Source organism: Actinia tenebrosa, unplaced genomic scaffold, assembly GCF_029948245.1.
Source record: "Actinia tenebrosa isolate PJP-AT-01 unplaced genomic scaffold, QUT_ActTen_1.0 PGA_scaffold0__85_contigs__length_37466705, whole genome shotgun sequence".
Classification (NCBI taxonomy): domain Eukaryota; kingdom Metazoa; phylum Cnidaria; class Anthozoa; order Actiniaria; family Actiniidae; genus Actinia; species Actinia tenebrosa.
The window spans coordinates 9,173,933-9,197,520 of record NW_028292569.1 but is presented as its reverse complement, the minus strand read 5'-3'; the positions used below and the strand labels follow the sequence as shown (position 1 = coordinate 9,197,520).

Here is a 23,588-nt window from a genome sequence, read left to right as displayed (position 1 = left end):
GTTGGCATGAATTATAAAAATCAAAAATAACACTGAATTTACTTCATTTTGTAATTTAAAACTCGAAAATAAATTCAAATTTGCTTTTTTCATGAAAAAAATTTTTTTATTAATATTCACAAATAAGATTAGATTTTCCCTACCCCTCCCCTGGAATGAGAAAAATATCTTTTCTGGGCCCTTGCTACTGTTGTGTCAGCGGTGTTCAAATGAGAACTCAAAATGGCGCTCAACTTGTAAACTTTTTTCCTGAAAGTATTATGATAATTTGTCTTGTTTTGGTCCTATCTCGGCAGTAATATTCATAAATAGCAATTGGAACTTATTGAGAAAGTGTTTGCAATCCATGTGTTTTATTCTTAAGCTGGTTTTAATGTAGTTTTGTTGCAGTTTATTTATTTATTTATTTTGTTGAATATTCAAGATGAGTGAGTTTCGTATTCATCATCACGTCTCTCAGCTTCTCTCTCTCCTCGGGTAAGTTATCTTTATATCTATTAAACTATCTTCTAGTTAAGTATTTAACCCCATATAAACAATTATTGCTTCATAACAGATTTGTATCCAAATTTATAAGGGCGTTATACAATTATTTTAGAATTAGTTGTTGGAACTGCAATTTAGTGGAACTGCAAAATTCAATGGAACTTGCCTGCAAAGACTTCTGCCCAATATAATTACAGTAATTGTATAGCTACCTATTAATTTATCTCATATAGGTAACTGTCCAATTATTTTCCTCATTGGAATCGAAAGCTCTTGAAAATTATTAGCTCTTGAATCGCAAGGCATTATGGGTCACCCAGGGAGCAAAACAAAAGAAAGATGCTGAAACTACGACTCTACGATATTTGAGAAATTTCCTCAGTTGTGGAACTCTTCATGTATTTTAATTCATTTAATGTCAAATTGTTATAAACCTTAAAAGTTAATCGATGCCAGTCATTGTTAATGTTAATGATATTGTATATTTTTATTTATTGTTTTTGACTTTAGGACACTTATGTAAGAGCATTGAGTTCTAATAATACTCAGGAACTATTATAATTATTTATTATTATTATTGTTACAAAGCTTTAATTATTTGCCTACTGGACAACCCAAAATGCCTTGTGATTCAAGATGGCCACCAAATCATTGAAGTAGTCCATTGAACTTGGTCTACGGCCTTGTCCAATGACAAAAACTGACAAGAGATTCATCTCTTACAATGAAATTTTCTCTTCCTGCTTTCTTTATAAATTTATTTTATATTTTATGATTTCATTCATATTTTCCAATTTATACAAATATAAACTATAATAATGGTGATGTTATGATAATCCAATTCTGGCCAGACATTGTCCAATGATGGGCCATTATTAGTCCGGTTTAGTAATGTCTGAAGTAGGAGGTTCTATTGACAAAATAGGTAGCTATGTCTGCACTAGATTTATATTAATGATTTTTCCTTTGATCATGAAATACAAGTAGTGAATGGTGATTGACTGCCGGTAGTCCTATTGAAACCTCTGAGTGTGCCATGATTTTCACAGGTATTAAGAATTCTTAACGTTTTGCATTGATATTTATTTTTCCTTGATTACAATAAGTGCCACTGGTAGTGATGGGCCTGAGGTTTACACAGAAATGCTGACCAAGAACATGACTCCATATGTAACAACCCAGGTATGCACTACATGTACATATATATATGTCAGGGTTCATGCTACTCCTTACACTCCTTAAAAACTCCTTTCAAGTTCTCTTGTTCAGGGTTAGCCTTGACTTTGTGCAGATTATTTATGTGTTCCAGTGAAGTTGTGTGGAATTTCAAAGTGTTTGTATTGTTGAAGTTATGCATTCTTTACTTTACCATTGGTGAACATTTAGACATTGATTTGAGGCTAAGCCTGAGTAATAGACCTCTTCCGCTCTGACGTAATGTTTTACCATTTCAGACCACATGTTATTCCCTAGAGTATCATTTCTTTGTTTAAGGTTTGCGCTCGGTTGCACATGAGAAAGCACATGAATATGGATACAGCTCAAACAAAGAATCTTATTCTCAAGGGAATGACACGTGGTCTGAAATGAGAAAACATTATGCCCAAGCTGAAGAGGTCTATTGAGTCTGTAATCAATGAAGACAGCGGTAATTTGGAACTCGAAAAATGGTCCTTAGGCATTGCCTATGAAAATATTGAGAATAAAAAATAAACAGATATGGTAAAAATGTTGCTGCTCATGAATAAGTGAATGTTGTTTCTTTTACGGTCATCAGGTGTCAGCTCATACATCAAAGAGCAAGATAGCAGAATCATCCAATACACCAAGAGAATTCCTAAAGAAATATGATGAATTAAAATCTAAAAAGTATGTGACTGCATAGTTTATTGTGCTGTTAGATGACACAGTATACAGACATAGGGCAAAGCTAGGTCATAACAACAGGGTTTTCTTTTGAGGAAACCAGGGTTCACTTCCCACTAATCTTCAGCCAATTACTAGCAACAGGCAAGAACAATGAGTAGGTAACCAAGGGCATTCAGAAAGTTTTGGAGTAGGTGGTCATGAGTAGCTGGCTGTGATCTGATATAAGAAACAGAAGGTATTTTATAGAAAAGAAAAAGTAGCTGGTGGTTAACTTCGAAGCATTTGCCAGAGCTCTGCCAGGTGCCAGCTTATTCTGAAAGCTCTGTAACCATGGATACCTTGCCACTGGTCAACCCTCAGCACCTGTTACAGTAATTACTCAGTGCAAAACTTAATATATTTACTTCTTTATCCCCTTTATGTTTGGGAGGATGGGGGCAACATCACAAAATCCTTTACAGCAAAACTAGTAATGTGCTATGGCTAAGCAAGCAATAGCACTGGCAGAGCAAAGCATGCAACTGAGCCGCTGCATGTTAAAGGCGCATGTGCAATGATGGCTTTTGAGGTTCTGCTGACCTGGTTATCTCCCAGTTAATTTTGCTTACTAATAAGGAAACCGCATTTATTATGTAATATTAATTAATGCTAACTTGTACATTTATTATGTATTATAAAATATTTGTTCTAAATTTCGCATTCTGATTGGTTGGGAGCGCATGCTTTATGAGAGCACACAACATGCGTGCGCACTTTCAGTTTCAGTCAATTCATGTAATTTGTATTTTATAAAAGAAATAATAAACTTGCTGTGTGTGCTGTGTGAAGTCATAAAGCACTTGGGGATTGGCATGACACTTGAGAAGTGTTGAGAAGCACTCTGCTACGTGTCCTGCTTCTTCCCCGCGTGCTTTATAACAGCACACAGCACACATGCGCATTTTCTATTTCTTTAATATTGATTAATGCTAATTTGTACATTTATCATCTAATATTAATTTACTCTTGTTTAATTTTCCAGTATCCGTGAGTTGGATCCATTAGTTTATCTTCTATCAAAGGTGGTAGATGACAGACAGGTCAGTATACAGCATCCTTAGTATAATCATATGTATCAGAGACTGTGAAGACATGAGAAGGTTTCTTTAAAAACTCCCATACCTGCTTAAAGGTCATTTTTAACTTTGCAATTTTCTCAGCAACTTGTCTCACAATGCTTGAAAATGTAGTTGGCCAAAGTGAAGTGTTACACTGCAATGCCATCTCAGCAACTTGCAATGTTTTTTTGGCTCCTCGGAAAGAAATAAAAATGTACACATGTGTTGCCAGTTGGTGCAATCCATTGCAAAAAGTTGAACTGGGTCCTACTTTTGCAACTGCTATGCACAACAACAAAATTGCAATACAACCCCTATAAGTTATACTGTGCAATTCTCCAGCAAACCAAAACAAGTTGCTGGAGAATTGTACAGTGTACCAGGTATTGTATTATATTTATATTTATATGTAAATGTCAGCAAAGAAGAAGTTATGCTGAAGAAACCTGCAGGCTGGGTGTGTTTAGGAAAATTTCATAGCGTGATGACTGTTTGCTGCATTGCCCATAGTGCATTACAGACTTGGTATACAGCATGCTGCATGCAACAAAAACATCACCAATCTTTTTTGAAATAGCTGTACATGCTTAATATTTTAAAATTAATCAAATATATAGTTAATTGAAGACTTCTTTTCTATTCAAACAGATGGTATCCTTTTTGGAAAGGAACAATAAGGCACGCACCCGTGCTAGACTAGCAGCATTGAAGAGTGGAGGAAAGGCCAGTGTACAAGGCATTCAAGATGCTATCCCAGCATCAGGAACCATGTCGCAACAGGAGTTGAATGAGGTAATTTATTTAATAAAAGCAAAAAGCTTTGTTTTCACTTTTCAGATAGTGTCTTTTCCATTTTTGACTGTGTGTCATTCCAACAACAACAACAACAACAACAAGATTTTATTACCTAAAGAAATTCAATAGATTAATTACATTGAGTGATTTTAAACTGATAGTATAGGTAATAGATACTCAGAAATAGCAGAGCTAATCTAGCTGAGTACCTATGCATGTTTGGCCATAATTTACAGTACAAGGTAGTGTATTATAGATAATAGAAAAATAAATAAATAATACAAAGATACAAAACAAAGGTACCACTTTTATAAATCACTTGAACACATATCTTAATAACTATGACAGACTACAAAGTGTTATTATTAAGATTTGCGTATAAAATAGTTTGAGAATAAATTTAATATAATAATATGTTATTGATTATAAGGCTGTATGAGACTAGCTTTGAGGTGGGTCTTAAACTGCTTGATTGATAAATATTTTAGATTTTCATCTAAATCATTCCATAGTGTAGCCCCGACATAGCGTATGTTAAATTTACCATAATTGGTTCTGACTTTATTAATACAAAAAGAAGATCTCGAGGCTAATCTCGTATTATAGGTGTGTCTTGAAGAAACAGATTGAAAGTAATCATCAAAGGCTACTGGTAACAGATTATGTTTAAATTGGTACATAAAAATAGCATTATGAAGATATATTAGATCAGGAAACTTAACTAATTGGAACTGATGAAAAAGAGGAGAAGAATGTTGATCATATTTGGAAAAAGACATTATGCGTAATGCTTTTTTTTGTAATATTGTGATTGGTTTAGTTGTAGACTGGGTAAGTGTTACCCCAAACTATTAAACAATAGGTCAAAAAAGGATAGATAAGGGAGTAATACAATTGAATCAAGATACTAGGATTAACATAATGTCTTAGTTTAGATAGGATGCCAATACCTCTTGATATCTTTTTACTTATTTCATGCACATGCATTTTCCAACTTAAGTGAGTATCAAAAATTAAACACAAATATTTAACAGATTGATCATGTTTTATAGAGGATATTTGCTATTTTAAGGCTAATAGTATAATTAATCTTTTTTTGATAAGAGTGAAATAATACAAGGCTGGTTTTTTCTATATTTAAAGATAATCATTCCCTAGAGTATTTTTATTTAATGGTTGCACATGAGGAGACGGTAACATGACTATGAATAATGCCATGGCCATTGGATACAACTGAAACATAGACTCTAGTTCCCAAGTGAATAAATTGTGGTATGAAATGGGGAAACTTGCCCTAGCTAAAAGCTATACAGTACTTGTTAAATTCTATTGACAATTAATATAAATCAGTGGTTAACATAGAGATTTTCACATGTTAAGAGCTTGATATTGTTTTTATTCACAAGTTTCCATATAATATCGAGAACGAGCAAGTCTGTGTGGGAGTGAGCGATGTTATATGCAAAATGAGTGAAATAAAAAAATATCAGGCTCTTAATATGTAATCATTTCTTTATTACACAATTAGGGTCATTAAAATCACAAAATTTATAATTTCCAGTTCACTGTCACTGATATGGTTTTTATTCATGGCTTTATCACGCGGATATCGACCCTAAATGTGTTATAATAATTGTTTTTACCTAACATTTATTTTTGTCTTGTTCAGTTACGCAGCCAGCTTGCTACTGCAAGTAATGTCAACATGGCAGGAATAACTCCAGAAGAAAAGCTCAAATTGTTGAGAGAAAAACAATCCAAGAGAACAGGTACTGTATGCATGAAAGACAAATATACTATTAGGATGCATGCCATATATGTATCTTTGAAATAACTACAACTAGCTATGTAGTGCTTAAACTATCAACTATGTAGTTGTCAACTAAAAATTAACTTACTACTTCACATGTTGGCATTTGCATTAATTCCCAATGTTTTGCTCAAGTGTTATCCACTATTTAAATAGTGCAATTTAACAAAATAGACATCAGTTTTTTGTGTCTGTCCTCTTATTGATGATAAATTGCGTCATCACATTGTCAGAGTAGTGTGGATCCGCATGCTACTTTGACAATATGATGACAAAATTTATTGTCAATAAGAGGACAGACACAAAAAACTGATGTCTTTTTGTGTTTTATGATAACAAAAATGATAAAAACTTCTAATTTTTGGTGATCAAAACGATCAACAGAAAGAGCGCGCACTCGTTGACGTCAGCTTTATCTGTCTGTCCTCTTATTGATGATAAAAAATAACCAATCAGCACACGAGAAATTTGTAAGTTATTTTAAAAATTAGCATCTTAACGTGCAATCAACATGACATGCAGTAGTAAAGTCTTTTCTCAGTTTTCACACATAATTATACATGTAAAATAAATAACTTGAGCTTTGAAATTATTAAAGGACGTATGAATAACTTTATCTTTAAAATTATATCTTATGGAGGACCCTCCTTAAAATCACTTACACGTTAGGTGATGGAGGCCTCTTAAAAGATTTGTTATCGTCATCATCATCATTGTCATCATCGTCATCATCATCACCATGACTATTATTATTATCTTCACGTTTTGGCTGTACTAGTCGCTGCCTTCAAGAGATTGCTCTATGAATGATATTTGAAGGTGTGAGATAAAATCAATATAGATGAGGTGCAGTCTTGCTGTTCTCATGGATAGCAAGATTACATTTGACAACAAAATGTAATTTTTTTCAATTACAGGAAATATCCCAGGAGCTCCTTCCTGGGTTGTAGAGAGACCTTACTTGAGCAGAGATTATGTCCCACGATCTGAACAAAGCTACAAGAAACCAGTGAGTTGACTACATAATGTAATACACATGTCAATCAACACTTTGGCCTGTCGTTTCTTGGTCAACCTACACTGTATTGCACATTTAAGTCAATAGGAAATACAATATGGAGTTTTTCTTTAGGGCTCCATTGGAACTTTGCCCATGCCGTTACAAGAACTAGCAGCTGTTGAAGACTTACTTTTTCTTTTGATGGTAAGCACTCCTACCTACACACAGACACTACTTGTATGTCCTTACTGGTAGCGTGATGTAGATTTCTGATAATGGTTTTACACAAATGTAAGATTTATTTCAAGAAATCCTGCTTGTACCAGCATATACTTCATTGTTGTAAAGTTGGGTTTGGCTCTCTGTGTTAGACTGAATTAATGACTGACTTTCTTTTTTTTCCTCAGGGTGTCGAAGGGAAGTACATCTGGGTCAAACCACTCAAGGACAAGTACAGTCTAAGAACATTTACTGTTGATAGGACTCTTGGTAATTTATACTCATTTTGAAAAGTTTTACGCTGTCACTTTTCTCTCTCTCTTTCTCTTTCCCTTTCTTTCCCTTCTCTAATTTTTTGCACTATGAACAATAATTATTTGAATTTCACTCAATGTTTTTGCATTTTGTAAAGATATGTACATTGTTGAATGGTCCAAAATCATGATTTTTTGTAGGTACAGTGTCTCTAAATATCTATCCATTACTGTACATTGACATTTGTTACAGATGTTTCTATCAATGAGTTGGTACAGAGGATTCTCCCAGTCTGTTCATACTATTCAACTGTCTGTAGGTTTATTGAAGGTAAGTAGAATGGAATATAGGACTTCATAGATTTATATTTATTTTTTATTTTTTTAAACTAATTTTTGCACTCTGTGATATGAATAAATTCCAGGTGACCTACCTTTAATTCTCTTATAGTTTTAGTTTAATTTTATTTATTATTTTTTTTTGCAGAAAAATCTTCATTTGAGCATGGTCTTGTTAACCATGCTCTGTGTGCAGCCATGAGGACACTTCTCAAGGTAGTGACTAAATCTACATATAGTCTGAACTGAACAAGATTAATTATTGTCCATATCATAATCTTGTTCTGCACTGTAATTGTTTTTGTATTTTGTACATATTCTACTCGGCTATTAATATGTGATAAAACAGGGAAGTATCTTATTCAATTCCAGGAGTACTATGTCTTGGTGGCACAATTAGAGCATCAATTCAGACTAGTAAGTATATTTCTGTGTACAGTTAGGTCAATGCTTAGCGTGCGTATGTCCAGTTCTGCATGCACACGGGAGGTTGCTAAGCACGAAAGAAGCGCAAGAGTAACTCTAGCTTCTTGAGTGCTTAAGCAACCTCCCAAGTGCATCCCTAACTGGATACATGCACAAGTAAACATTGACCATTGCTTTTATAACATAGTAAAACTGTAAAAAATATTTGTTTATAAAAAAAAATTCAAATTTTCTTGTAACAGAATCTTCATTTTGTAGCGCGCGCTACTCAATCATGTCAACGTGCACCATTCATTTCTGGGTTATTGTATCGTCGGGAATTCTATTCAAATTCAAATTTCGAGTAATCGGCTAGTAGTCGTACCCTACGATAGCATAAATTAAACTATAATAAATATTTATGTGCACGCGCTGATGATACATCGTTTAAATATGACTAAAAAATGAGACCACCCAACCGAATTCGCTTCGTGGTCTAGGGGTTAGGTTTAGGGTTAGGGTTGGGGTTGACATTGTAGTAGTTCTTTGGTGCCGAAGGTACCGAGTTCGATTCTTGGTGTCTTCACTGAATTTTTTTTCTAAGTGAGGAGAAGCAAAATTTCTAAGTCATACTTGTGTGTTCGGAAACCTATGACGTACTTCGTTAATCTGTACACGACGACAGTACCCATTTATGGGTGTATACTCACACATGCCAACCAGAAATCTATTGAACAACCCAATAAAACGAAGTGACAAAACCCATATTGTTAAAATGGTTGATTTACAGTATGTCTACCTATAGTTCTGTAGCATATCATTGATGACAGGATGTTGTTATCATTATTTTGCTTTTAGGGTCAGTTATCACTCCAGAAATTTTGGTTTTACATCCAGCCTTGTATAAGAACCTTGGAAATCCTGGCATCTATTGCTGCCAGTGTTGATAAGGTAAGTGTCTTACTGTTATAATATATGATTGGCTAATATACCTGAAGCTTGCAGTGTCCAACACCGGCAGATCAATCAACCATGGTTGACCAATCAACTGGCAATAAGCTGGGGAGGGGTTGACCTTTGATTGACTAAAATACAGGGAAAGGTCGTTGTTTGAGTCCCAGCCTGGACCTACAATTAAGGTCTTAAACTAATTGAGAAGGTGCTGCCTTTGGGATGGGTATGGGGATTTTAAGGGGTTGGAAATTGGTGCTTATGTACCTAGAGGGGACAGTGTGTCCTACTGTGCAGCACCAGTCAGACTGCGGGCAAAATCTAAAACAAATAAATAAATCTAATGAAAGAATATGTACCTTTTTTTCCTTCAGGGTAATTGCAAAGGTGGATCTGTGTTGACTCTCTTACATGAAAAGACAGTGTCTTTGATTGGGTAATTATGCCATAATATTCCAGTAATAACTAGACTTGCTAGACAATAAAACTATAAACAATGGTCTCGATCCTAGAATTCGTGTGTTCTGATTGGCTGTGTGAGCGACTGGTATTTTCTCTGCCCATGGTCCGGTATCCTGACTTAAAGCTTACATCATTCAAGTGCATACATGGGGACATCCATGGGAGGATTGCAAAGCAAAAAGTGCTGCAGTAATAACATTTAATACAGTACAAACATTATAACTTTTTTTTTGTTTTTTGTTACTTAGTGATGCCAAGGCACAAGATCTTTGTTTGTTCCTTACTCAAGCTGTAAGTAATTTCTTTTCAGCACTAGCCGTTACAGGGTATAAATTGTTTTAGATTGTGTTACGGTCACCAAAACGTTCGGACATTGTTCTCGAATTTCCGTACAAATGTACTGACTCTAAATGAACTATTTACTTAGTTAATGTTGAGTTAGTTCTCTAAATACAAGTAAATGATCATTTTTCTAGCTCGGATTGAAGCTTTTCTTACTGCTGTTAAGAGAGCTACAGTAATTAAAGAAATCTAACTAAATTTTCTCTTTAAAGTCAGTGAATTTGTATGGGAATCTGAGAACAATGTCCAAACTTTTTGGTGACCATAACACAATCCAAGCTAGCGCCAAAAAAGTGAATTGATCAACAGAAATCTGCTTTGTGGATATTTCCTTTAAGAAAGTGAGAAGAGATAGCTGTGGTGCTTAATTATAATGCAATGAAACATGCTGCAAGATACAAATACTGTAAAATACTCTGAGCATTTTACATTTGTAAAGTTCAGTTCCTCAGGCATGTTTGAATGTCAAATAAATACATATTTTTACAATGTCATGAAAATGTTTTGACTAAGTTGCATACGAACTTAGAGCATGTGCAGACGTTTTTCACCTTAAAAACATGAGTTTGGTGGTACAGTTCCTGCAAAATCCACATCAATCCCTTCAACATATTTTAAAAGTTATCTAAAAAAAACTATTTAGTCACAAAGAACATTTCTGTTATTCCACCAGCAAAAAGAGAAAATCTGAATTTTTAAGAAGGAGGCATTTCCCTTAGTTGTCTCCAAACCTTTGCTTGCACGTTGTATAACTTGTATTGATGTTTCTCCTAAAGTGTTTCCTTGTTCTCATATAGGCTTGTGTTCCATACTTTGATACACTGGAGCAGTGGATATACAAGGGTATAATCAATGATCCCTACTCTGAGGTATTACAGTTTTATAATAATATAATATTAAGAATACTTTAATATAATGTTTTACATCCATGGCCTTTAGAGGTACTCTTCCACATTCAATATTTACAACTTCACAACAGTCAACTCACTCGTTAATTCCAATGAAGGGAGAATAGCTGGATCATCATCATTGGTCAACTCCCATCAAGATTAGAAACACTATTTTAAGCCATTAAGTCTTGTTCATTGTGTACTTTAGTTCCTCTGTTTGGTAGCCAGTCATTGAGTCTTGTTCACCATTTCACACCCAAGTTAATCAAATATTAAGCCTGTGTCCCTAATTATAGTGTCTGGGTTTAAGTGAGGGGTCTAGTTTCCCTGTTTGGACATCGGAGTCTCCATGGATGAAGTTGGTCTGAATATTACCCAGAAAAAGCCCTTTAGAAGTGAGAGAATAGTTGAACAAACTCTATCCTGCTGATATGGTGTCTGCTTTTGTCTGTTTACAGTTTCTCGTAGCAGAACATGGTTCTGTCCAGAAAGAAAAGCTAACAGAAGACTATAATGATGCATATCCTTAAATTACTATGTATTTAAATTACTGTGTAAAGTTGAACAAAATAACAGTTAATCTGCAATCTAAAACATTCCAAATGGCTCTTTCAGTGGTCAGACTCCAGTATTTCAGACCATAACTAGACAATTTGTGTATCATATCAAGTTGTTTTCTTCCAGTATGAATAATGATTTTGCCATTGTTGAGTATCGCCATTAATTTTCAGACATACAGCAACTGCAACTGTGTGTTACATCATCACACTCGATGTTGCAGAAGCTCAATAGACATCTACTTCTTTAGCAATGCAAGTAGAAGATTTCAATGTCATTAAACATGATTTACAAAGCCAGAGCCTTGGAATGATGTGTGCTCTCTGCCAATGAAATGCAGCTTTTCCAAGAAGCAATGAATAAAATTGTATTGAGCTTTTTTTCATGTTTTTACTTTTATGATTTTTTCTACTATCCTTAACTATGCTCACTTACTGGGAGCAGCGTTACACTGTTGTCAGGGAGAACATCCCAATATTTTTGGAAAAGGTACAGTAAAATAAAAATTTAAATCAGGAATATAGTAACACATGGTATTGTATTCAAACAGTTACATTTGAAATATTGATAATGATTCCAAATGAACTCTACTGTTTCATTGTCATGTACAAACATCCTAAATAATATTAAACATATACTAATCTATTATATTATTTATTATTATTAATTTATCATTTCTATATATATTATAACAAATTATAAAATATAATTATAAAATATAATTTGCATCAAGACAGCATAAATTAGAGAGGGAAAGTTCTTAATACCGCTCGCATTATGTAAATTCCCGTTTGGGCTATTTTTAGTAACCGGATGCGGTTTAAACTTTGCCTTACCCTACTCCCATCCGTCATCAACTTGCATGCATGCACTCTTTCCGTTTAGTGTTTTGATCACTAAAAACGAAACAGAAAGAGCACATGCTCGCAAGTTGATGACGCACAGGAGTAGGGTAAGGTGAAATTGGGACTGCATTCAGTTACTAAAAATAGCCTCTTATTTATACCCTCTCGTTTGCATGAAATGATGGCAAATTTAAACAACTCTACTGTTTCATGTTCGTGCACACACATCCTAAATTATTCCATTTATTCTTTCAATATTTATCTTTTAGGTTGCTGAGAACATTCTTAGAACAGGAAAATACTTGAACGTAATCAGACAATGTGGTAAGGAATTAACACTTATAGCTGTAGCATTAGTTTACTCGCCCAGGTTCACCTCTGGGGTCTTGTATTCCATTCCTGGACTCAGTATCACAGGTGACTAGAGTTAATTATTAGGTGTCTCTATTTATTTAAGAGTTTTTTTTCTGTATTCTCTGGTTTTCCTCTCTCCATAAGACATAACACCCTAAATTCCAATTCCATCTGTTAGTTTGCCCTGCCCAAACTTTGATCAACCCAGAGGTTGTTTCAGGGTTTGATCTGTGAGTTAGCTATGCCATGACTTTGATTAACACAGAGGTTGTTTCAGGGTAGCATCTGTGAGTTTACCATGCCCTGACTAAGATCAGCCCTGCGGTTGTTGAAGGGTTCCATCTGTGAGTTAGCCGTACCCGTGCCAAAAACCATTTTTCACTCGCATAACTTCTGCTCTATTCTGATTCCTGAAAGGTCGTGATGTTCGCTGTCCAGATGCTGAAGAAATCATCTACACGTTAAGAGAACGTGAATATGTTGATAAAATAGAAAAGTCGTACAACTATGCCAGCAAGACGTTATTGAGGGTACTGATGGATGAGAAGGAACTCATGGCCAGGCTAAGGTACAAGACTAAAATCTTCAAGAAAATATAAAACAATTCCCATTTCAAAACAGTTTTTATATAAGGAATCAATTCACACTTCTTCTTTCCCTTCATCTTTTTTAATTTCTTTTCTTTTCTTTTCTTTCTCCTTTCCTTACTTTGTATCCTTATTCTTTCCTTCCTTTCTTCCTCTCTTTCTTTTTAATGATTTTTCCATTGTTTTCCTTCCTATGTAATCATCAACCTGTAGGTTGAGTGTTGTGTGCGTATAACATTGTAAGGGTAGTGTGAGTGAAAGTGTCCCCAATTAGTGCGAAAGTGCTAGAATAGCTAGGCACTTATTAAATAAAGAGATTTCTTGTTTTCCTTTTCAGTTCCATAAAGCATTATTTCCTAATGGATCTTGGTGATTTCTTTGTACAATTCATGGACTTGGCTGAGGATGAAATGAGGAAGAATATGGATGGTATCCCACACTCTATAAACCCATTTATTCATCCAATCTACGGGTGAAATCCCTGGCCACCTCAAACTTCACTGATCCAACACTTTTCTCTAAGTTGTGTGTCTTGTTTTCTTTGGACATGTTTTCATAAGGGAAAGGTTGTCCTACTGAAAGAGTATTTTGTTTTCTAGCTGCAGGGTCAACTTGCCTTGATGTACCGAGGACCTTAATGTATTAATGTTCAGAGAAATGGGGTGGGGGGGACTTCGGCATTGGAGGATTGAAGAAGGGGGGACGCAGAAAAGCCTTTAGAGAAACTATGTCTAACCTTAATCAAAAGTGTCAATGCGGCCCCTGGGACCCACCCCTAAATCCGCCCATGACCGTAGTCGTACTGTATGTCATTTTTAACTGTTTTGTAAGATATTGTGCCGTCTCGATTGGAAACCCTCTTGGAACTGGCCCTTCGTACCAGTACAGCTAACAGTGATCCATTCAAGGATGATTTAAGGTATTACTCGAGTTATTAACATGATCACTATATGAGCCGTTCCAAGGTTGAGGAAAACCACTGGGTCAAGTTGGCATTGTGGTGTATTCTGGGGCTGTTTTAGGGGACATATTTCTCAAGATGGCGTCTGTTTTGTCATCTAAAAGATATGCATAATAAAACCGTCCTTTTTTCATGAGGGTAGAACTTAATAGTCAGTGGCTAACAAACCTGTGGCCCTCATTCCATGATCGAATTGGAATTTAGGAGTTGATTTTTGTGGAGGGAGGAAAACCGGAGAACCCGGAAAATCCTCAAAGCACAGGAGAGAACCAACAAACAACTCTACTCACATACAACACCAAACCCGGCAGGACTCGAACTCAGGTCGCAGTGATGAAAGGCGAGCGCTCACACCGCTACACCACCCGTGCTTCCCATAATGCACTGTAATGCAAGCTCGACCCAGTTTTCTCCTCAATCTCGAAATGGCTAACACATGAGTGCATCGTTAGTAAACCTCTGTATCTAGTGGACTGTTACAAATCCTGAATTCTGATAGGTTATTCTGCTATGTGATGCTAGAGATATCCTATACCCAATGAGATTATTTACGATTACAGCTCTCATGTGCTTAGCTGATAATTATGGCCGGATGCCAATCAAAATTCTCAAATTATATCGCTTGATCTTTTGCTTAGCAACCCTTTTCATGTCTTGTCGACAGTAAGAGAGCGCAAACTTTATAGGCATGTCTAGGGAAAGATTCATGAACCCCACTTCCCCCATTACGAACAGCTTTATTGCTAAACTGTAAGTCTATGTCTTCCACAGGACAGAGCTACTCCCATATGATCTCATCACACAGCTGTTTCGTATACTATCAGTAGCCTACGATAGCCGAGGTAAGGTCTGTTTATATTACATCTGGCAACAACCATGATTTGTTGGTTATTTCCTGAACTTCAAGGGTTTCTTTCTCTGTACCTGCTTCTTTCTCTTTCCCTTTCTCTGAAACTATTATGCAGCTACCTTGGCGGTTTAATGAATTTGATCGATTCGTTCACTCTCTCTTTCTCTCTTTTTTTCCCCCTTCTTTTCCTTTGCTTTCCTTTCCTTTCCCTTCCCTTCCCTTCCCTTCTACTCCTTTCCTTTCCCTTCTACTCTTTTCCTTTCCTTTCTACTCTTTTCCTTTCTATTCCTTTGCTTCGCATTGCTTTGCTTTTCTTCTCATGTTCTTCCTTCCTTCCTCCCTTCCTTCCTTCCTTCCTTCATTAAATATATAAACACTACATGTGTAATTTTCCTTTGACTTGATTTTATCCTTGCTTTTTATCCTTTAGGTAGCTCAGCAGTTTTTCAACAGGACCCAACAGAACTTCAAATATCTGGTAGGTATTGTTATATCTATTATTTATTATTATTATTCTTCCTCCCAAGTTGTGGCTTTGATGATACATTTCTCCACTTGATAACATTTATCCGCCGAATAGCGTTATCCACCCTTCGTACAACCGGACCCAGATGTAATCATTTGAGATACACGGTCGATATGAAACGTGTTCAAAGCCTCCATGTTTTCGGTCGGTGCAAGGACGTATGAACATTCCATGAGTTGTATCACTAGATACATTGAATTAACGTACTTCCCATGTAACATTTCGGGTTCATCTTCTATGTTCTATGTTTTTGGACCCCACAATGATTTTGCAATCAAGTGTATACATTTAACTTATAATTATCACCTACCAAGACATTTTTTCTAACGGAACCAATGGTAACTTTGTTTTTAAGGTCTGGAGGCTTTCTCGTTTGACTATGTTGTAAAATGGCCAGTTTCTTTAATTTTGAGCAAAAAGGTAATTACGCTTTCGCACTAATAAGCCTGAAGCGAGATGACGTTTTACCCCCGTCTCTAGACCATAATCCTTTTCACATTGCTTTTGTTCTTTAATTATGACTCTAAGGAAACAAAAATTTTAATATGAAAGAATTTTAAAAACTATTATGGTATAGAGTCGGGGGTAAAACGTCATCTCGCTTCAGGCTTATTGGGGACACTTTTCACTCACATGCACTACCACTACCACTACATTCAGTGTTCTATGCACACAACGCTCAACTCACATGTTGATTTTTACGGAGGTAGAACCGGAGAACCCCGAGAAAAACCCTCTTAGCATGGGAGAGAATAATACATCCACATTAATCCACATGTGCCGGCGACAACAGGGCTCAAACCAGGGACCCGACCCGTTGGACGCACAGCGGCGAAAGACGTACGACGCGTTAGCAGCGTACGCCACCCATGCTACCCATCTAGTGGTCTGTTTTATATGCATGTGCCTCCATGTCATTATTATCGTCATCATCATTCAGGAACAATTATAGAACTTTTTATAAGCACAACGTTTGCACGCCTAAAAGGCTCGAGGGGTAACAGAAACATGATTTTCCTGGAAAGTTTTAAAGTTGTACATGTTTGGAGATATTATTTCTCGCATCGCCAAGGCATTCTTGGGCAGGAAGAGGGTTGCCTCATCGGCACCCTTTGTGCTCTCTTACAGATAACCACCACTTTTTATTATGGCACTATAGAATTTGTTCGATATAATAAAACACCTATAGGATTCATCCTCGCCATTATGGCAGATATTAAAGTCTTAACTTCTTAAATATTCTGTCATAATGGGCTCGAATGAATCCAATAAGTGTATATTAACATTATTTGATGTATTTGTCTTCTTTTCGCAGGCATTAACTAAGTACCAGATGCTCTTCAGACATTTATTCTACAACAAACACGTAGAAAGACAGCTGTGCAAGTAAGAGTCAAACTACCAGCATCCCTCTTACGACTGAAAAACAAAAAGATCTAACGTTGATGATTTTTGTTCACAGTGTCTGGCTCAACAACAAGAAAGCCAAGCAGTTCACTCTTCAATCTTCACCATGGTATGTAGTGAGTCTGTCAGTCTGTCCTTTAAGAAGTAACGGGATTTAGCAGTGGCATTTCTACGAGGTAGCTATTCGTCTACTAAATTCCAATTGGGATTTTTACGGAGGGAAGAAAATTGGAGAACCCGGAGAAAATCCCTCGAAGCACAGGAGAGAACCAAAGTACTACTCTACTCACATACGACACCCAATTCGGCAATCGAACCAGGGTCGCTTTGTTCAAAGCGTTCTCACCGCAACGTCACCCGCTCCGCCCCGTTTCCTTTCCTTACATTTCTCCATTTCTTTTCCTTCCTCCATTTTTTTCCTTACTATTTCCACATTTTCTTGTCTGTCCTGTAGGTATGCAGCAGCTTTTGCGTTATGTCAACGCATGCTCCACCTCGTCCAAACCTTTCAACACTACATGATGTTTGAAGTATTGGAACCAAACTGGCACCTCATGAAAAAGAGTTTGGAAGAGGTCCGTGGCTAGTCCATACATTATTATCTTATAGAAGTTTGGCACCATCGCGTGCCCACACCCATAATACAGCTTGGACTGCCTGTGGTTAGACGGCAGATCTATTGTCATTAGGAAATACCAATTTGAATAAGAAAGAAAATTCGCGAAGCATTTTGGTGTCATGTTGGGAGTCAAATGCGCCATCATGAAAACATCCTATTTATAGTACAACCTAAGGTGATAGCCAAGTGATGTCTCAACATGTAGTAATCGTTGTTCGTAGAATATAAACAGAATGGTACATGAATAAATACATGTGTATTGTTGTTTTTCCAGGTGACGAATATCGATGGTGTATTGGAGCAACATAATGACTTCTTGGACAGATGTCTAAAGGACTGTATGCTGACTAACCCAGATCTACTCAAGGTGACCCTAGTTTTTCAATCATCCTCTTTGAAATTGCTTCTATTTTTTACTATATTCTTAGAATTTCTCTGTCAAGGTATTCGTATAGGAAATCGCACGATCTCGAGTACAATTTGGAAATTAATAGACACGAGTAATGTTTTGAAAGTTCTAGTAATTGCACGAGCCTTTAGGCGAGTGCAATTAAAGAACTTTCAAACATTACGAGTGTATTATGGTGTATTATGGTGTATTATTATGGTAATCAGCGGTCAATTTGTAAAAGAAATCGCACAATCTCGAGTATAATTCAGAATTTATAGGTATGAGTGATGTTTTGAAAGTTTTCAAAATTGGACGAGCCTTTAGGCAAGTTTAATTTGAGAACTTTCAAAACATCACGAGTATCTATAAATTCCAAATTGTATGAGAAGACAGTGCGATTTTTTGTTTATAGTTCACTCAACAAAATTTCAGTAAAAAATGCGAAGCGACGCCGTTCATCTTTGTCTATTTGGCGGCCGATTTTCAGTCCATGGCGCAACTGAAATGCATAAAAAAGATTAGTTCTTACGGTTTTAAAATTTTCTTTATATGTTCTTAAGTACAAAATGATAGAAAATAATTGTTTTGACATTGTTTTGGCCGTGTTGCCATAGCGACTTAATTCGGTAATACTACGGAGTACAATAAAGCTATAATTGTACTCCTCTCGACCAATCAGAGTCAAGTAATTTTGTTGAGTGTACTATAAAGTGTGAAATACGTGACAATCCAATGTTTACTGATCCAGAAGTCACCAGACCCGGCTTCGTGATTTTCTTAAAAATTTGTTTTTATTTTCCTTTTAATTTCTTTCCAGAATGTTAGCAAGTTGTTATTGGTGTGCGTGACATTTACAAACTGTATGCAAGTAAGTTACCGCCATTTGCATTGCTACGCGGCCATCCGAGACGAAAATCGCGATGTGCACTTTGCAATAGACTGCCGTCAATCAAACACGTTGTCATCATTTACACGCGTGTGTGATTCGAAAGGCGCCAAAACTTGTCGATTGTTTACAAGTATTATGAGCCACACTCACCGGGCTTATCCGGGCCGATCCAAACGCGCGTAAATGACGTCAACGTGCTTGATTGACGGCAGTCTATTGCAAAGTGCACGTCGCGATTTTTGTCTGGGGTGGCCGCGTAGCAATGCAAATGGCGGTAAATGTTTCTCTGCCCATCTCTTTTCTGCGTAACTATTGTGTTGCTTGGTTTTGCTTGACATCATTTATTTTCTGTCTTGTGCGGATGGCTTCATAGCTGGATACCAACCACGTTAAATAATTAATAACAAATAACTTTAAATAATATTCGTGCTCTATCTTTAAATGATTTATGTCTTTTTTATACACAGCGATTCACCCAGAGTGCAAGTGCTGAGTATGTCAACGAAGAGCCTGGGCAGAGCCCAATGAGCAAGAGAGGCCCACCCCCAGGGGCGGAAGAGATGAAGAAAACGGCTGCAAAGGTATATGGGTTATCACAGCTTATACATATCACGTGTGATAGATTTAAAGATGCTCGGGCTGTTACGTTAGGCAATTTTCATTGCAACTTGTCGCACACTTTCGTGTTTCACAATCTCAATTTTGTTTACGCAGCGGTGCAAGAATTAGAACTGAGATCTATCAAACCATTATCATCGTTATCATTATCATCATTGCATTATAGTCATCATCATCTTCATCATCACCATCATCATAGTTATCATTATTCTACTTTTCGCAACAAAATTGCAAGACATTGCCTAGCGTAACACCAATCCTGCAACTTTTTTGCACGAATCATTGCCAAGTGCAACATAACGTGTAAGTGCAAATGTAACGCACGTTTTTATCGCGCAACAAAATTGTGAGACAATTTGCACGAAAAATTGCATAGTGTAACAGCACCTTTAGCCTTGCAAGAGTGTCATTGTGAATGCACCACCAAGAAAATATGGTGCTCGCTAGCAGCACATGCATAAAGATAAGGAATAGATATAGGCTCTGTGCAGTTTTTCTTCTCGTATGGAGTCTCCGTATGCTAGTCCTAAGCTTGTGAAAATAAAAATTTAACATAATAAAACGTTTAAAAATCATGGCCCAACTTGGATCAATTTTGGGAAGTGTTTTGGTAACTGAAGGAGTCATAATTTGATTCCAGGCAGAAGCTGATCACATGAGTCGGATGATGAGTGGTGGAGACTTTGAAAGTACCGTCCAGAACTTTGACGCTAACTTCTCTCGGCTCCTGTTGGATCTACTGGAAAGACTAAGTCATTACTCTACCACAGACTGTGAGCACCAGATGCTGAATATTATAGCAAGACTGGATCATAATGGGTTCTATACGGCACAACTAGAGAAAAGACCCCCTGAAGGTAGATATATGTGCAGTAGATAGTCAGGGATGTGTGTTGTCATAGAGAAGGAAGTTAGGTGAGATAGGAATATATCTTTTGTTAATCATTCATTTTTCATTTCATTCTATCCCATTCTATCCCATTTAGAATCCATTTATGCAGAGGGTCCAGCTCGTAAGGAATCGCCTCAATCTCAAAGTGACTCGCAGTTCCTATCTTACGACGAGCCCGTCAGGGAAAGTTCAAGTACCAGCGCTACCATGAGGTCAGCTGACTCTTTGGATAAAATAAGCGCACGTCTAAAAAGTTTACAGAAGCCTGGCTCAATGCCTGATCTTTACGAAGGCAAAAGGTCGAGACGATGAGCAAATAACCACAGCATAATGAAGATATGTTATTAATGCGTCTGTTAGTTTGTGTTCGCTTAGCAGTTGATTTACGCATTGAGGTCAGACGTCTCAAGCTGTATTGAGCCTGCCTGAGCCTGCAGCGCATCTCGATATCTTTCACCCACGGGAAGAATAACTGCTTTAGTCTTGCTGAAGGTGCAGTGACTTCCAACCTTCCCATCCCCCCCCCCCCCCCTCTCTCTCTCAGCCCTGGCAAGTGGTTTATGGGCTCTTTCTTGGTGTTACAAGGCACCTGAAGCATGAAGACAATAAAGCAATAGCCAAGGATAATAAATGTTGAGATAAAAACCCTAACCCAGAATACAATAAAGCTTGCTACACCAAGAAAGACCCGATGTAATGCATCCTCTCTTAAGAAGTAGTCCTTTCCCTCTCCCCTTCGGTATGGGAATGCTCAGGTCAGACGACAAATGATTTAAAGATTTTTTCCAGACTTCGACACCACATTACGCATGTTATAGTTCATTAAGACGTTAAATGTGCTTGTATTATAAAACTCACATTTATAGGCATTGATAGCTTTAATGGGCCAGACTCATTGGGACGAGCATACCTTTGTCTGGGTACTTTGATCTTGACATCGACGTCTCGCTGTACAAATATCATTATTACAATCATGAAGGGTACTCCATATTTCCGAGAGGGATATAATCGTGAGATTTCTCTAGAAAATCCGGGTATTTAGATGGTAATAGCTTAAGATTATGTAATCATTTTGCAATCTATCGTTATAATTCTCTTAGAGTAGATTTCGTATAAAAGATAATGTTATAGTATGGATTTCACGTGCCGTTGATTAACGCTACCTAGCTGTAAAGCGAGGGCTGTGATTGGTCCAAGATGTCGTTAAATTCGTATGCGACCTTATCTTGAAAATTTAACTCGTACGAAAGACATTCTTGTGGCAAACTTACTGCATCTTAAACACGCGAACTCTGTTTCTCCGGCCGCGAAAAAAACAAATTTCAGCGTGCAACTCGGAGAAACAAAGTTCGCATGTTTATGAAAATTGCAGTAACTTCCTTCCTAAAGTGGCACCTCTCAGGCTTGCCTAATCGTTCAAGGTGTGCTCTTGCTATTAAATCCAATCCAATTATAAACGCGTAAGACTGTTGCTACTAACTGGAGGCGTGATTAGTACGATACAGATGGCCAACTTTACAAAATATTTTAATACAGTTAAGTTATCTTTCTCCTATCATTTCTTTTTCGACTTGGAATATTATGTCATTCCCTTGAGTATGATTTTTTTCACCTAATTATTGAGATATCAAGCCATATCTCTTGCGTATGATTTTTTTCTTTATCATAAAATCGGCAAACGATTGATAGAACTGTTTTCAAATAAGTAGAAAATAAACGTTACTCACTTCAAGCACGTACACGGTACGATATGATGTAGCATTGAAATGGCTTCCCATTGTCTTCCAGTACTTCATCCAATCACGACGCGCTATGGCTACGATTGGCAGGCGTGTCGTTTTCCACTCGCACGAAACCGTTTTATCCTTTAGCAGGGACCGCGGAGCATGTTGAAAAGTGGGGGCTGGCATTTGAAAATTAAGCATATTGAATCAAATTTCGGGGGGGAGGGGGAAACATTTTATATTTCATAATGATTCGTATTTTTGGCGCAAAAAGTGAGAGGTCCCTCCTCCCCCCCCCGGCTTCGCGGTTTCTGATTTAGTTAAAAGTGATAATCGTTTTGTACATCGTACACCATTCATACTGTTAGGGTACCCGCTTCCGGTTGTTCTAAAACTCGATCGTGAGAATTATTCAGCGGTTAGTAGGATAGAGACTAATCTGTTAGGTAACTATTGCATTTCCGGCGTTATAAGCCTTGATTCTAGTCAATATTTTCCTTAAAGACTGAGCAAAAATATCACGATTTTGACACGTAATCTGGATTACATTTCTAAAGTGTTCTTTGTAGCATCTCTGTAATGGTTTAATATCTTGTTAATAATGTAATAACATAGGTACTTATTCTAGTCGTCCACAAATGCTATTTTGGTATTTGTACAGGTTTATTCATGTTGATACCTGCTCTTACAGTTCGACCTCGTTGAGCTGCGCCACTGCTGTACTTGCGGTGGTGATGATAAGCGATGACAAGTTTTTGTAAAACATTTTTTGTAAATATCAAACTAAATAAAGTGCACTTTGAGACATAGCATGAGAATTCTTCTTTTGGAATTCGAATAACTACGATATGGTTTTATTTTCAAAGGCAAAGTATCCCAGCCGTCCTCTATCGACACAGTGTCCAAAAACTCATTTCAGTTTCAAGGGTGGCGTTTCGGTGGTACAGTTGCCTCTCGGCCTTGGGTCTTTTCCTTGCTTCGCGAATTTTTCGCCAGGTTCTCCGGTTTAACAGGTTTATCCAATTTGATCATGTGAATAAGCCATGCCCTGACTTTGATCATCTCAGAGGTCGCTAATCTAAGATATTCTTTTATTACTCGGGGTACTAGGGGTCGGGGCTATATAGCAATTTTTCGCGGGGAACAACTTTAAACCACCCCACCGTACAGTGACACTGAATTGGCTTCCCACAGTTTTTCGCACTTGAATTACAAAATATTTTGGAAACCAAGTCGAAAAGAAAAATATAAATAGGCGTTTGAATTGTCTTAGAGCCATTTATAAACAGTCTAGGTTTATCAGCCAACTTATTGATTCGTTATCTTCGCATTTCTACCTTATCATTCATCTGGTTTCACGTTACTACCGCCTACCTCGAAAGAATTTTTACCCACGTATTGTCCACGTTCGCGCATTAGCTCGATTTCTATGACTATCCAAACATGGC

The 23,588-nt window shown here is 36.9% G+C and overlaps 1 protein-coding gene across 1 annotated transcript; it reads left to right on the top strand.

Moving 5' to 3' along the window:
• Nucleotides 1-216: 216 nt before the first annotated feature.
• On the top strand, nt 217-22,949 carry LOC116302536 (gamma-tubulin complex component 2). The gene is made up of 33 exons (XM_089029214.1): nt 217-477; nt 1,593-1,668; nt 2,264-2,355; nt 3,377-3,434; nt 4,101-4,244; nt 5,917-6,016; nt 6,975-7,066; nt 7,190-7,261; nt 7,465-7,546; nt 7,784-7,861; nt 8,018-8,085; nt 8,242-8,286; nt 9,133-9,225; nt 9,600-9,661; nt 9,936-9,978; nt 10,827-10,898; nt 11,378-11,439; nt 11,909-11,966; nt 12,592-12,646; nt 13,094-13,244; nt 13,601-13,692; nt 14,095-14,182; nt 14,996-15,066; nt 15,505-15,552; nt 15,956-16,020; nt 16,916-16,986; nt 17,063-17,116; nt 17,462-17,582; nt 17,901-17,993; nt 18,835-18,885; nt 19,374-19,487; nt 20,165-20,381; nt 20,511-22,949. The coding sequence occupies exons 1-33, from the start codon at nt 425-427 to the stop codon at nt 20,726-20,728; spliced, it is 2,859 nt and encodes a 952-aa protein (XP_088885340.1). The 5' UTR covers nt 217-424; the 3' UTR covers nt 20,729-22,949.
• The last annotated feature ends 639 nt before the right edge of the window (nt 22,950-23,588 follow it).

What these genes read in the sequence shown, in the direction of transcription:
- LOC116302536 (XM_089029214.1), top strand. Translation starts at nt 425, where the DNA reads ATGAGTGAGTTTCGTATTCATCATCACGTCTCTCAGCTTCTCTCTCTC. An exon ending in AAAACAATCCAAGAGAACAG is followed by an intron (nt 6,017 to 6,974) that starts GTACTGTATGCA and finishes TTTCAATTACAG; the next exon opens with GAAATATCCCAGGAGCTCCT. An exon ending in TAGAGCATCAATTCAGACTA is followed by an intron (nt 8,287 to 9,132) that starts GTAAGTATATTT and finishes TTTTGCTTTTAG; the next exon opens with GGTCAGTTATCACTCCAGAA.